Below are 16,330 nucleotides of genomic sequence, written 5' to 3'. Positions count from 1 at the left end.
CAAACTATAGTAAATTGCTTTTTGTATTATCTGTTGCCAAATGCCATCCCTGTGTGATACAGTTTCTAATGAAAGAGACCTCTTAGCCCCTGTGCTACAATATTATTCCTGCTTTGTTCAGTTGACTTGGTAAGGACAGGATGACTTGTAAAGGTAACAATTCTACACATTATTCGAGGTTTAAAATGGAATTTGGCCAGTCTATATGTGTGACAAAGAGTCTATGAATTTATAGCTGGGCAAGTTGGTTGTCACAGTGTATCCTCCATTGCTTTGAGGGATGAGGCCCCTGTAAAAATGGGAATGTTCTACTTGATTAATCGTTTGCAGTGTATTGCTGTACTGACTAGTCTCAGTAGGATTTTGAAGTGGTTTGGTAGATAGTAATTGATTATATTCATCTTAGAATAAGTATTTCCTAGTGGAATTATACTCCACTTTCATTCTGTTTGACCTTTCACACACGCAGAATAGACTGGTACACTGAGCTCCCATAGAGTCACTACCCACCTTCAACAATTGTCAGCTCTGGTCGAACTTGTTTCATCTGTACTGCCACCCATCTCCCCACCCTTACCCCCTGTCATGACCCACTGGATTATTTTGAAGCAGATGTGAGATATTTCATCTATAAATGTTTCAGTGTGTATTCCTGAAAAATAAGGGCAGTTTTTAAAAATATAACCACAGGATCAATGTTAGGGTTGGACTCCATACTTTGACTGCCAAGGACACAGGTTTAATCTCTGGTCAGGTTTCTAAGGTCCCACAAGCTACATGGTGTGGCCAAAAAAAATATAAAGTTTTATAGATGATATTTTTGCAGTTGATTTGTTTTTTTACCCCATTTTGGTTTTTTTCCATGCAACTTGTAAAGTTTCCTGACTTCTTCATTTTACTGATTGCACCCCATTTGGTCTCTTAACATGTTCCTTTGACCCCTGAACTTCCTATAAACTGGAAGTTTGAAGTTTACCTGCTTCAAGTTTAATTTTTTCTCAGTAATTTTTCATGGGTGGTATTCTTTTTCATTGCTGTTTTTCACAGCTTCTTAAACAGTATGACTCAGTGATTGAAAGGCGAAGGCTTAGGGAATTCCCTGGTGGCCCAATGATTGGGACTTGGTATTTCACTGCCTTGACCCTGGTAAGAAACTAAGATCCCACAAGCCATGTGTCGTGGCAAAAAAAAAAAAAAAGTTACTATAAATTCCTTGTTTTTGCCCTCAGAAAGCACAGCTAATAAATATTAGCTGGTTGGTGGTTGTCAGAGTCTGTGGGGATGGAGAGAATGGGTTTCTATTAATACGTATCATGGGGGAATTAGGCAGGTGATAGTAAGTTTGAATAGGGAACTGTGGTAGTGGACATACAGTTCTGTGCATTTGTTAAAACTCATGGACTTGTTCATCACAAAGAGTAAACTTTACATAAAGTTTTAAAAATCCATCAGGATGTGGTAAGAAGGATGGAATACAGATAATCACAAATGAATCTAAGTGTATTACAAGTGAGTCACATAACCACACTGAGTGAAGTTAAGTAAATTTCTCACAGGAGTGTAGGTTAGAAATTCTGAAACGACTTTATCTACCTTTAGTTGTATTGTTCAGTAAATAAGTAAATATATTGTAGACCATCAGAGCCAGGTTTCTAACTTAGAGGAAGAAATTACGAATAAGAAATGATAATTCATTCTGTTGCTGAATTGGAGTCAGAGGTGTCAGTATGGATGGACTCGTTTACTTATAGATGATAGATAAATATAGACATGTGCATGCATTATATTTACATATAATTTTTTCCTACCTCCATTGAAAAGGGCTACAAACACTGGGACCCCTGTAGCAATGAGCATATCTACATCCAGATCTTGATTTTTCTTTTTTATTTAAGATTTTTTTTTTTTTGGCATGGACCATTTTTAAAGTCTTTAATGAATTTGTTACAATATTGTTTCTGTTTTATGTTTTGAGTTTTTTTTTTTTTGGTGGTGGGGCAGTTTGAGGCACGTGGGGTCTTAGCTCACTGAGCAGGGATTGAGCCCACAACCCCCATACTGGAAGGCAAAGTCTTAACCGCTGGGCTGCCAGTGAAGTCCCGGTATCTTGGTTTTTAAATGCCATTCTTTAATAAAAGAAATCAGGACTCCTTGCAGAACTGTATTGATTCCAGGACTGGAATAGAGAAAATAAAATATGAGACTAGACCATCTGGTGATGCCAACCCACTTAAAAAAAATAAAAAAGGCATATTAAAGAGACATAGAAGCCATCCAGAATGCCCAAACTGAAACAAATTGAACAATAAAATAAGGATAGTATTGATATTTAATTACAAGCCAAAGAAAAATACTTACGAATCTATACTGATGTCAACACCTGAACAAAGAAATGGGGCCAGTGGGGGAGAAAAGTGACAGCATTTACTTTCATAAGGATTTCAGTTATAAACACAGAAGGAATGTGAGAAATAGAAAAAGACCATCAGAACGCAACAGTACCCTGCTACAGGCAAGATAAGATCCACCAATGAGTAGAAAGAAATTTAAACAAACAGGATATTTGCATAGTCTCAAAATAGGCCCTCTTCCCTTCCCCACCCCACTCCTGAATCAATTACAAAGGAAAAATTAGTAACTTCTCTGTGGTGAATCCTGACTGACACCACCTCAGCCAAGGGATCAAGGTTAATATCACCACAGAGATCAACATGTACTTTTTCCCCCACCCTAAACCCAACGCGTTTTAGATAGAGAAAGCTATATTAGTAATAAAATGTTATTTGGTTTTGGTTTATAATAGTAAACATCTTTTCATAGCAACATAGTACTTTATATATAGCACTGTCAGTTCATAAAGTATTTTCACATGTTATTAGTATTTCTTTAATCCTCATAATAACTCTGTAACATTGATATTTCTAGCTATATATATTTTTTTAACCATCTGCATTTTCTAGATGAAATCAAAGTCTGGACAGGACAAATGATTTCCTTCAGGTCAAATGGTGAATTAATAGCAGAGCCAAGAATCAACCTCATGTGCTCTGAATTCAAGCCCAAACTTCTTTCCCAAGAAATGATCTTAAAAATAGTAGGAACTATGATTAATGATTATAAAGAGCTCTAGGTAAATATAGAGAATATTAGGCATTTTTACTTCATATTGATATTTATATATCTTATCTATAATATCTATTCATATATTCTAGAATATATGTCATGAAAATATATATGATAGTTTATTGTTCGACATATTTTTCAGAGTCCCTTTAATTCTAGTAAGAAAACCTAGAGGTTTCAAAGGCCATACTGGATCACTCCTATATGGCATTAGAAGGGAAAAAACCACCATCAGAGTCCAGGAGTTAAGCACTATGCGTGTTCCATTTTGAGGCTGGAAAGATAGGGAAAAAAAATCTGAAGCTGTCTGCGCATAGGTAGAGTAAAGCAGATAAGATATTTAAAACTTGCAGAAACCAATTAGTAAGTTGACAGTTAAAAGAGTAATGCTCTTTTGTGATCATTCTGCTCTGTTAATACACTGACAGCCTGTCTATTCATATGCAGCTGGTACTGAATGCTTGATAATATAATTAACAATAAACTGAAAGTACAGATGGTCTAGATATGATCATTGTACCGCTTGCAAAATTTGGGTGCCAGTGTCTAACTCCAGGGGAGGACAACCCTCTATAGAGGGCACAAATAAACAGTTGTCCTGTAATAAGTTAATACTGAGTCATGGTCTTAACTGACAGTGAAGTCTTTCTTACTTGGTCCAAATTACTGTCTTTATTTAAAAGAGATACTCAGTGAGGTAAATTAGTCTTGTCAAATTCTCACCATTTACATTTTTCAAAGTAATTCCCACATTTAAGTGGTTGAAGGATAGAACTGGAAGAAGCTTCTCTTAATTTTAGAATAGAGATAAACAGCACAGTTGAATAATTCACAGCTTGATAATGCATGTGACAAAGTGAAAACTTTTTGATCACAAGGCCTTGAATACATAAATATTCAAGAAATAAAATATATAAATATTGTATATTATAAATATATAAATATTTAGAAATAAAATTTAAAGGAATAAAATATACAACAATTTTTACCTCTTTAGGTATCAATACTGATATCAACAATATATCATTAGGACAAGATTATATAACGTATTTTAGGACAAGAAACACCAGCTTCTATTGTATATGTTGGCCTGTTTGTAGAAAAGGTTAGGACTGAAAGACTCTTTTAAGTGAGAACTGTAGTTAAAATAGCATATTTCCTAAGTATTCTTTATCACCTGACCTTGCAGTTTGGCCTCACTGACTCCAAATTAAGTTCCAAGAAGCCGGATGCTTACCTCATGACCAGCACTTTCTTAGGTTCAGAGCAACAGTGAGATTTTTTGTTGCCATTTTGGCACTGAAGTCTGCAGGGGAAATAGACACTGCTTTAATAGATGTTCTGATTTGGAATGAGGTTGCAAAAACCCCTCCTCTTCCCAGCTCCTGATCTGTATGTAAGATGTACCCTTCCATCAGGGCCGGACCTGCATCTCTTGGCTCTCTGATCAAAGACTAAAACTTTTCTTTGGAAGCAAACTAAACCACGCTTGGTCTTGATCTACTGGCTCAAAAGATACCAGGCAGAAGGTGCCTTTTTGGGGACCGGCTAGGGAGGATCTGTAACAAAATATATGTGTTAGCACTGGGTTCAAGATGTAACAAAATGTGTAGTGTAGGACAGTGTCAAAAATGAAAGAGAAAGCCCGTGTATCCTCTGTATCCCTATTTCTAAAACAATGCTCTGTGAGGCTTTGAATAAATGTTTAATGATGATAATAACCAACAGAAACTGAGGAGACGGCTAGAAAAGACTTTAGGTATACTTCGAATTAACTTTTCAAATCAGAGATCTGGCTTACACGGTAGTATTTTCATTCTTATACAAACCTCTGTTATTCAGCTATTGTTGACTTGCTCTGTTCCAGGCAGTATGCTAAGTGCTTGGGATGTAGAAATAAACTACAGCCTTTCTTTCTCAGAGCATATGAGAGTGTGGAGATACTGGGGAGAATGTGACCCTCCACATCAGCACTTAAAAATGCTCAATTCATTATGATTAACACACAAAAACACACACACTATCACATGCATGTAGAGCTATATTTTATTTTTGTTTATATTGGACCGGCCAAAAAGTTTGTTTGCATTTTTTCATAATGTGACCCTATATATATGAATCAGATTGTTTTAAATAACCTATCAGAAATATCTTTATAAATTATTACACATAGGGCCACCTCATTATTTTTGATGGCTCTACCATGTGGATGTGTCATAATATGCCCAGTCCCTTACGAAATAGGTTATCCTGAATGTCCAAAGCTGCAGCAAGTCTATATCTTTACATACCTGTGCTGGCTTTTCTATAGGATAGATTCCTCAACATGGTCTCTCTTGTATTTTAATGTGTCTGGCCCCACTCCTTCTGCCTTTTTCTTCTCAGGGTACAAACGTGATGTGTGAGCTGCCATCTTGTGTCTGCGTGCTAAGTTGCTTCAGTCATGTCCAACTCTTTGCGACCCTATGGACTAAAGCCTGCCAGGCTCCTCTGTCCATACGATTCTCCAGGCAAGAATAGTGGAGTGGGTTGCCATGCCCTCCTCCAGGCGAACTTCCCGACCCAGGGACTGAACCTGTGTCTCTTATGTCTCCTGCATTGGCAGGCAGGTTCTTTACCACTAATGCCACCTGGGAAGCCCAACATTAAGGTCTGGTAGCTTGAGTGTATCACAGTCATTTGCCTACATATGAATTTTAGAGTTCATTTTATATCTTGTGTCTAGGAGATAACTAGCTATCCTGACTGCCAGGGATATGGCATCAGAAAGAGCCTGTGTTTTTGATGACACTGATGAACATCTATATCAGCCCTGCCCTCCTTACCTGGAGACTTCTTGTGATGCAAGATAATTAAATATTATTATTCCCAAATCAGTGTCAGATGGGTTTCCTGTAGCTGAAAGTACTTTTAATTGGAACAAATGGTGGGAGCCCAATATTCTGGAATCAGTGAAACAAAACGGTTTTAATATTTGTTACTAACACACTTATGAAATGATCATAAATTACATTCTCAGGATTACTTTTCTGTGGATTAAAAACTCACAAAGAAACAATTTAAAATGGTAGAATTTATTTCATATAATGATATATATGTATACACATATACTATTTAAAAAATAATCATGTGGACTATAATCATTATAAAACATAAGTCAGCCTTAATTTAATATTATCAGAGTAAAAGAGCATGTAAAGTCAGTCTAACATTGTTGCATTTGCTTTTCAAAGTTAAGATACATAAAAGATTTAGCACATTGTATTTTATGTTTAGTTTTCATGTTACTATCATTAGGTATAAATACCCTTAGGAATGTGCCAACTTATAACTTACATTCAAATAACCAAAGTCCTATTACAATTACTAAAGTACGGTAAATCACCTAAAATAAGTAATCTAAAAAAATACTAGCCTAAATTAAAACCCTGAGGAATTAAAATCTTTTTACATACACCATAGTTTTGGTTAAGTGCAATTCCATGTTTGTACTACTTTATTTAAGGTCATACTTGGTAAGGCATAGTCAAAATAAAATCTACCTAAATTGCCATCTAAATCTATATTTTATTTCTTGCAACACAGTTGTTTGTTTCTCCAAAAAAGTAGTTTCTGCATGTCATTCTGGACCTCTTCACCACCTGCTGGCTTATTTGCTTTATATACAGTAGTCAAGCGCTGTGCACTAAGCTGAGCTGCCTTTATGTACGGTAGTTCAGACAAAGTGCACCTGAAGAACTACATGCTTGAGAGTTCATGTCCGTGTTCAATCATGGCATGCACAAACTGCTTGAAGACTCGGTCCATGTAGGTGGACTGCCTTGGCCAGATTCCCTCCAGAAAACCAATATGGCCTCCGTAAGAAGTAAGGACCAAAGCAACATTTGGGTTTTGCTTAGCAGTTTCTATTGGAATAGCTTGATGAAAAATGGGGGATGGTCGGGCGGGAGGGTGGATAAGAGAGGGGAAGGAGAGAGAAAAATATATATTAACTGTTGTTAGGAAAAGTGTGCAACTTTATCACTTCTAATCATTTTAAACCAAAATACCATTAAACAAATATTCATAATGAGTATGGCTAATCAAATAAGTCTAATTTATATCAACCACCCATATTCTTCTAACAGTTCATGTTCACATTCATGTACTGGATCATCATTTTTGGAAGAATCAATCGATTGGTTATAACAGAAGTACAGGCCTAGTCTTCTTTTGAGAAATTAAATAATTCAAGAAATGGTGAATACTTCCATTATGCTATAAGATTCCCACTTAGGTGTTACACGAAGGGAAAAACAAATCTTATTACCTTTGTGAGAGTTATAAATTCACTATGTATGACTTTGGTTAACTTGACATGAAGTTAGATTCCTGAGGCCAATTGGTGGCTGTGTTAAGAATCCAAAATTATAGATACAATTTATAAAAACATATATAGATAGCAAAAAAACAATGGCATAAAATACTCACCAGTGGTAACAGTGTTTATCTTTGGGTGGTAAAACATTGGTAATTATATTTTTTCTTCTCTGAATTTTTATTTATAGTTAAGCTCTCCCTACTCCACACCCTTCAATGGAACGGAAGGTAATTTTACTATAGGACAACTGAGACCAGTTCAAGAAAGGGCTGCCACAGGACCCCAATTGCCTGTTTAAAACTGACCTTTCACTACATTCTTTGAAGAATAAACCTAGAGACCCTAAATCAAGGCCTAGGAAGCCAAGTCCTTGTCCTAAATGGGTCCTGAACTCAGATCCTTATCCAGCCAGCTACACCTAAAACAGAATATCTATCTTGGGATCAGATGTGAGAACTTAAGGGGAGGGGCAGATGAAATGACTTGATACTATTTTTGCTTTTCCTTTATCATCTTACATTAAGGGCTTAGATTTAAAGTGCTTCATTTGTCTCTGATGGAATTATTAAGAGCCCCACTTTCACATTCTGGATACACTCAGGAATTTCTAACACACTGATAGTTACAGTCATGTCAGGAGAACAAAAGGCTGGGCCGTGGGAGTCATGTGAAAGATGTTGGCTGCCTGTGCTCTCAGAATGCAGACAATTGTCCACTATTTTCAGTGTGGCTTGGGAAAGAATAAGAAATAATGAGTCTAAACTTCAACCAAGGTCAAAACAAGTTAAATGCTGGGAAATTTTTTTTGGTGGAAGAAGGGCCTGTGAAATACAAAAACAGATGCAGAAATACTAGACTTCCTTAATCCAATGAAAATAGGCTAAACAATCTCCATGTTATTCAACTGATATTAAAGTTCACAGTTTAGGGAATTTCCCGGTAGTCCAGTGGTTAGGACTCCACGTGCTCACTGCCGAGCGCCCAGGTTCAATTGCTGTTTGGGGACCTAAATTCCCACAAGGCTGTACAATGTGGCCAAAAAAAAAGTTTACAGTTTAATTTTTGATTTGTGGTCAAAGGCCAAGAGTTCCCGCTGTCTAAAACTACTTTGATTTAATCATAAATCACACAATGATATCCCCTAGAGAGGTGGGCTTCCCTGGTAGCTCAGACGGTAAAGCGTCTGCCTACAATGCGGGAGACCCAGGTTCGATCCCTGGGTTGGAAAGATCCCCTGGAGAAGGAAATGACAACCTACTCCAGTACTCTTCCCTGGAGAATCCCATGGACTGAGGAGCCTGGTAGGCTACAGTCCATGGGGTTGCAAAGCGTCAGACACGACTGAGTGACTTCACTTCACTTCTTCAGAGAGATGGTAAAGTGACATTTTTAAAAAACTTTGGGGATTTTATGAAATTTTGGTAATACATATGTGCTGCGTTGGTACTCAGAATAGTTTATTTTAATAAAGTACTTGGGGAAATTTTTTTTAAATATTTAGGGGAGAAATAAGAAAAAGTTTTATAAGAAGCTTTGTGAAGTTTCATTAGAAAAAAATTAGAGGTCAAATCTATTTATCCTTAAGACAGGTATGATTTCTGATAGGCATCTTACATTGCTTTAATGTATGAACACAGGTACGTATATCTTTGTTACAAAATTCTGTATATCTTGAATTAAGAGAATGAGGAAGTTAACTTGGGCATAATTTTCTTCTATACAGTATCCAGGGGTAAAACAAACACTTTGCCTTCGAATATGACTTTATTGTCTGAATGTGCTACATTCATTGAGTTATCCAAGGACATCTTATTAATAAAGTCTCAAGCTCTCCTCTAGGTTTAAAAGGGGAGTAATATTCCCCTTTACAAAGCTTTCTGTATAAGAACCGCAGGAAGAAAACGCCAACTATGTCAATGTACTCTTGAGGTAAAGATACTGTAACATAGCCTGTCCAAAGAACAGATATTTGATAAGAAGGAAAAGTTGTAAGAATGAATACAAGCAAAATACTGAGAGCCATAATTTGTTCTGAGGCTCTCACAGTAGACTAGAGAAGAATATATGAAAATGTTTAAAGTGATCTGAAGCATTTGGATACTAAACTATGAATATCAAGCTATTTTTTTTCTGTTTATCACAGTGGAAACCAGCATATGAGTGACATTTTGTTTCTTATTATTGTATTTTCCCACAAAGAACATTATTTTTAAACAGTTGATTCATGTCAAAATGTATACAAAGATGTTAATTTACCATGACTGGGTGAAAAAACATCATCGACAGAATTGAGACACAACACTGGAATCCCTACTGACTTCAGTCTACGATTTGGACTGGCATCGGTGTAATAATCATCAATTGTCCGGTAGCCAAACATGACGGAAGTGAATCGCTTATCAAATTCTCTTATGGATTTAGCCTGAAAAACAGAAACCAACTATATATGTTCTTGGCATCAAAAGAGGAAATAAAAGTATTACATAAAGTTTCTCTCCTACCTTCATGACATGATCCATGTCAATTTGTTTTACAAACATATGCCGGTGCCTGGAAACAAAATTTCAAAAATAAAAAAGTCATTCCCATCTCAAACACACCTAATAATAAGTAACTTAGCACAGGACATAAAGTTGTTACTCAATAAAATATTTATTGACCTTCCCTGGTGGCTCAGTGGTAAACAATCTGCCTGCCAGTGCAGGAGATGTGGGTTTGATCCCTGAGTCGGGAAGATCCCCTGGAGGAGGGCATGGCAACCCACTCTAATATTCTTGCTTGGGAAATCCCATGGACAGAGGAACCCAGGGGGTTGCAAAGAATTGGACACGGCTTAGCAACTAAATAACAATGAACAACAACAAAATATTAATAATTACTTAATCAGACATAGCAGGAATAATAGCAGGTAATTGTTCTGAAGACTCTTTTTTAAAGATTATTTATGTATTTAATTTTTTTAAAGATTATGTGAAAGTGCTACACTCAATATGCCAGCAAATTTGGAAAACTCAGCAGTGGCCACAGGACTGGAAAAGGTCAGTTTTCATTCCAATCCCAAAGAAAGGCAATGCCAAAGAATGCTCAAACTACCGCATAATTGCACTCATCTCACACGCTAGTAAAGTAATGCTCAAAATTCTCCAAGCCAGGCTTCAGCAATATGTGAACTGTGAACTTCCTGATGTTCAAGCTGGTTTTAGAAAAGGCAGAGGAACCAGAGATCAAATTGCCAACATCTGCTGGATCATGGAAAAAGCAAGAGAGTTCCAGAAAAACATCTATTTCTGTTTTATTGACTATGCCAAAGCCTTTGACTGTGTGGATCACAATAAACTGTGGAAAATTCTGAAAGAGATGAGAATACCAGACCACCTGACCTGCCTCTTGAGAAATCTGTATGCAGGTCAGGAAGCAACAGTTAGAACTGGACATGGAACAACAGACTGGTTCCAAATAGGAAAAGGAGTACATCAAGGCTGTATATTGTCACCCTGCTTATTTAACTTATATGCAGAGTACATCATGAGAAACGCTGGGCTGGAAGAAGCACAAGCCTGAATCAAGATTGCCGGGAGAAATATCAATAACCTCAGATATGCAGATGACACCACCCTTATGGCCGAAAGTGAAGAGGAACTCAAAAGCCTCTTGATGAAAGTGAAAGAGGAGAGTGAAAAAGTTGGCTTAAAGCTCAACATTCAGAAAACGAAGATCATGGCATCCGGTCCCATCACTTCATGGGAAATAGATGGGGAAACAGTGGAAACAGTGTCAGACTTTATTTTTCTGGGCTCCAAAATCACTGCAGATGGTGACTGCAGCCATGAAATTAAGAGACGCTTACTCCTTGGAAGGAAAGTTATGACCAACCTAGATAGCATATTGAAAAGCAGAGACATTACTTTGCCAACAACGGTCCGTCTAGTCAAGGCTATGGTTTTTCCTGTGGTCATGTATGGATGTATGGACTGTGAAGAAGGCTGAGCGCCAAAGAATTGATGCTTTTGAACTGTGGTGTTGGAGACGACTCTTGAGAGTCCCTTGGACTGCAAGTGGAGCCAACCAGTCCATTCTGAAGGAGATCAGCCCTGGGATTTCTTTGGAAGGAATGATGCTAAAGCTGAAACTCCAGTACTTCGGCCACGTCATGCGAAGAGTTGACTTGGAAAAGACTCTGATGCTGGGAGGGATTGAGGGCAGGAGGAAAAGGGGACGACAGAGGATGAGATGGCTGTATGGCATCACTGACTCGATGGACGTGAGTCTGGGTGAACTCCGGGAGTTGGTGATGGACAGGGAGGCCTGGCGTGCTGCAATTCACGGGGTCGCAAAGAGTTGGACACGACTGAGCGACTGAACTGAACTGAACTGACCCCTGTATTGCCCCTCCCTCTATCCCTCTCTCCACTGGTAACCATTAGTTTGTTCTCTATCTGTAAGTCTGCTTCTTTTTTGTTTTATTCACTAGTTTGTTGTATTTTTTAGATTCCACACATAAGTGATACCATACAGTATATGAAGCACCTGAAGACATTTTTTTAAAGGTACTTTTTTCTTAATTACAAAGAAGTGACCAGTTGTGCAATAATCAAAAATGTTGTTTCATAACAAACTACCTACACACTGATGCTATGGAGCCAATTTGGCCAAAAAGGCCCCCACTGAAGCCAGACGCTTTCAACTGGGTAAATCAACTGAAGATTTACCGTACTCTTTAAATTGGTGTACTGAAAATTAGGATTTATATTTTTGTGTACCTATTTTTAAATGTTGGTCATTTTTCTTGTATAACTCACATTTTAATCCAAATCCTTCACTTCACTTTTCTTGCTACTGTCCTCCATTTCAGTGACCATGAATAAAAATACGATTCTGTAGTATTTCTAGCAATATTTTATAGTCAACATCCGTGATGTAACAAAGAGGTTGTTCTATAAAATTCATTTTAATTTAAAAAAAGAATAGGTTAAGTTTTTTTAAATAAAGTAATTTTTAATTAAGGTATGTACGTTGTTCTTTCATTAAAAAAAAAAATTTGGGCTGTGCCACTAGACAGAATCCTAACCACTAGACTGCCTGGGAACTCCCCAAAAAGTTGACAATGTCTCATGTCAACTTTCAGGGTAACAATGGTTTTCAATTAAGTTATGTGCAAATTTACTTTTTATTTAAAGTTGTCGATTCACTTTAAAATGCACAGTAACAATCATCAAAAAATAAACAGAAACATCCCATGTTCTTTGTTATCATACTGTTTAACTGTTAGAAGATAACTAAACAATCTGAGAAGGGGACGACAGAGGATGAGATGGCTAGATGGCATCACTGACTCGATGGACATGAGTTTGAGTGAACTCGGGGAGTTCGTGATGGACAGGGAGGCCTGGAGTGCTGTGATTCATGGGGTCACAAAGAGTTGGACACGACTGAGCGACTGAACTGAACTGAACTGAAACAATTTCAGAAAAAAACTAATTCACAGATAATATTTTGGTAATGTTAAGAATTGTGGGGGCTGAGAATATCCATATTTTAGGGGCATGCTCCTAAGCCTCTAAAACATATTATGTTCACAACACAAGCTTTAAAAAACATATTATTTAGCTCTGAAAACACTTAACACATTAGTTACTACCCAGGGGAGAATTAGGTAGTAATAAGATTAGCAACAAGTAGAAAATCCAGGGAAATAGCCCATAGTTATTCAACACATTCAATACTGTTTTTATTCTTTTAGAATAATTTAGAACAGTAATGAAATGGTGATCTTCAAAATGGGGCACAGAGACTAGAGGTTGTACAAGGTACATCGTGGTACAGAAAGAAAACATCAGAGCTCTTATCTATATTTTTAGCTTATACATAAAATCTTTTTATTTTTGTACATATTGAAATTGAAGGATTAATTTGTTACAGTATATAACATAATAGTGCATATAACAAATATATATATACATTAGCAGTGTTGTCCTCTAAAACATTTTACTGTGGCACTTACTCCAAAAAATCTGGAGACATTAGATGTTTAAAATGACTTACTTATTCACGGAAGACTGGAGGCAAGTTGTCAAATAATAATTAAAAAGCAGCCAGTTCAGTGGTTTCTCCAGTGACTCCGTGCAAGCAAAGGTATTCCAACCAACTGAAAAAGTTGCAGCCGCCTTCAAAGGCGTTTTTGGTCCAATTTTGCCCAAATAATTTAAAAGCAGCATTCTAAAATGAGGAAAAACAAAACACAGTGATTAATTCATTCTATATCACAAGACATCCTGTTTCTAATTGTGGACTTTTAACTACGGAGAAGAAACATATAAACCAGTGTGTCTAACCCTTTATCTTGGAAAACCATGAAAATACCTTCTTTCTTTCCTTCTGTTCACATATTTATCTTGAGAATGGATAAATACGGATAGGGAATTTGAGAATGGGACAAAGCATACAGTTGTTAGTTAAATGTGTATCTTTCTTGGAGGTAAAACATCAGGAAAATCCATCGTAAGAGTGGTTTTCTTTTTTGAAAATTATATTGGGGTCTATTAAAAATTTGCAATTCCCTGGCCCCTGGCCCCCTAGCTGAGTATTTAACTTATTATGGGAGGGGTGTTTCAGGCAAACTTTTTCTTTATAGGGCCACAAAGCAAATGGGTTCTGGTGGCCCTAAAATCTCAGTCACAACCATCAATACTTAACCCTGTGACTGTATTTTAAAACAGCCGTAGACATGTGTGAAGGAATGGACATGGCTGTGTTTCAATAAAATATATATGGACATTGCAATTTGAGTTTCATATACTTTTCACATGTTGTGAAATAATAATTCTTTTCCAACCATTGAAAAATATAATAACCATTCTTGGCTCTTGCACAAAAACAGTCAGTCAGACTGGCCTCCGGGTTGTGGTTTGCCAATGCTTGGCACAGGTGAAAAATCACAAGGAGTGGTTTTCAAATGTGTTTGCACACTGAAGTCACCTGAGGAGTTTTAAAAACTGATTGATCTGGGTCTCACCTTGAGACTCGGAGTAATTGGTCTGGATGGCCATTCCAATTGTCTACGCATCCTTGCTCCCTGGGCTTCCTAGGTGGTACTAATGATAAAGAACTGGTCTGCCAATGCAGGAGACATAAGAGATGCAGGTTTGATCCCTGGTTCGGGAAGATCCCCTGGAGGAGGGCATGGCAACCCACTCCAGTATTCTTGCCTGAAAAATCCCATGGACAGAGGAGCCTGGCGGGCTCAAGTCCATGGAGTCACAAAGAGCTGGACATGATTGAAGCAACTTGGCACACATGCACGCCTCGCTCCCTACAGCTCCTTGTCTAGAGTTAGACTTCCTCAATTGTGGCAGAGCAATCAACCCTAAAGTCACTTGTTTTCTTTTCCTGCTCCCTCCTGCTGTTTGTCCTTATCTCCTTTCACATATTTTCCTCTTTTCCTTTTGTTCTATCATTTTTCCTGATTCTACTCTAGTTTTACTTTGGTAAAAGGGACAAGCATGGAATTTAACACAGTACACCAGAAATCCAAGTTTGACATTTACAACTAAGAGAAAGGATAATAGTATAAATTCTGTTTCTCCTATTTTCCATCCTTTATTTCTCCAATTGCTCAGGTTCTGAAATGAGTAAAAATTCTCTCTCATTCTTTTTTTTCCAACCCAGATGGACTACAGAGTGAATGAGATAAGATATTAGATCAAAAAATGGAGATTTCGGGGTTTGCTGGTTTTTTGGGTATTTTTGCTGTTGTTGAACGAGGTTTGTTGGAAATACTACAGCAAAAAGACAGAAATGGCTCCACGCTGTGTTTTGAAATTCATCCCAGCTGTAGACTAAGTGATCTGCAGGCTGGACAGGTGCCAAAAACCAAGAGCTTCAGCATTTCCATTATGTCAGAATCTCCTTCAGTGATTTCCTGATCCAGGGCAGAGACCTCAGGCTGGAGATTTCCCTTTTGAGAACAACTCTTCATAACGACTGCATTCCTTTTTTTATTGTACATGGCTCCCTAAGCTAGTTAAGGGATAAGGCTTCTCTCCTGCAAAGGGGTCATTCCAGTGTCTAGTTGTGGTGGCCCAGTTCTTTGGCTGGCAGTCAAGAGGTTTCTGTGAGGCTGGTGTAATGGGCAAATTGAAAGAGCTAGAAACGAACCTCGTAGGAGCAGGAAGCACCAAGAATAGCTGTGACCGAGTAGATGGGGACACTTCTTGGTTATTACTCAGGAGTAAAATAACATCAAGATATCACCCCATAAAAAGGCCATGTCACTTTGATAAGAAAAAGACTCCCTTTTTTCACCAAGAAAAAAAAAAAGGCAGATAGAAAAGAGAAAGAACTCACAGATTAAGAGATTTAAGAGACATAATCTTTCCATATGTGGACTTTATTTGGCTCATGCCTCAAACAAACTGTAAAAACCAGCCAACAGATTGACAGTGAAATGAAATACTGACATCGAATATTTGATGACATTTAGGAATTACTGTTAGTTTTGTTCAGGTGTAATAATACACTGTGGTGGGTTGTTGTTATTGTTTCTTAAGAGACTCTACCTGTCAGAGACCCATAAATCTCTATAAATGATGTCTGAAAATTATTTTAATGTAATTAGAGTTGAGAAGGAATGGAGGGTAGATTATCCTTGAATTGACAGTCATTGAAGCTGGGGAGATGAATATATATGAGGAATCATACTCTTTCTACTCATATATACTTGGAAATTTCTATACATTTTTAAAGCTAGTCTAGGAACCCAATGAGAGACTGGAATGTGACCAGGTCTCCAGCAGCGTGGATTCCTTGGTGAGACTTAGTTCTGGCTCAAACTGCTGCTTGGCCCCAGGC

The 16,330-nt window shown here is 37.5% G+C and overlaps 1 protein-coding gene and 1 long non-coding RNA gene across 2 annotated transcripts in view; both read right to left on the bottom strand.

Annotated features, from left to right (window-relative positions):
* Nucleotides 1-1,969: 1,969 nt before the first annotated feature.
* On the bottom strand, nt 1,970-6,079 carry LOC129635890 (uncharacterized). Its single transcript, XR_008706518.1, has 3 exons — nt 5,949-6,079; nt 4,361-4,429; nt 1,970-2,176 (listed from the first exon to the last, which is right to left on the bottom strand). It is a non-coding gene; the product is annotated as an uncharacterized LOC129635890 (long non-coding RNA).
* Nucleotides 6,080-6,250: 171 nt separating this feature from the next.
* ABHD3 (abhydrolase domain containing 3, phospholipase) overlaps nt 6,251-16,330 on the bottom strand; it is a 57,757-nt gene continuing 47,677 nt past the window's right edge. Inside the window, exons 6-9 of the mRNA XM_055559111.1 lie at nt 13,526-13,699; nt 9,985-10,033; nt 9,740-9,905; nt 6,251-7,040 (exon numbers count right to left, since the gene is read on the bottom strand). Of these exons, the coding sequence (XP_055415086.1) occupies nt 6,862-7,040; nt 9,740-9,905; nt 9,985-10,033; nt 13,526-13,699 (568 nt within the window). The 3' untranslated portion in view covers nt 6,251-6,861. The remainder of the gene's footprint in view (nt 7,041-9,739; nt 9,906-9,984; nt 10,034-13,525; nt 13,700-16,330) is intronic.

This window comes from Bubalus kerabau, chromosome 21 (genome assembly GCF_029407905.1).
Source record: "Bubalus kerabau isolate K-KA32 ecotype Philippines breed swamp buffalo chromosome 21, PCC_UOA_SB_1v2, whole genome shotgun sequence".
In the NCBI taxonomy this organism is placed as follows: Eukaryota; Metazoa; Chordata; class Mammalia; order Artiodactyla; family Bovidae; genus Bubalus; species Bubalus kerabau.
The sequence above is the reverse complement of the archived record's forward strand: the minus strand, read 5'-3'. Positions and strand labels throughout refer to the sequence as shown.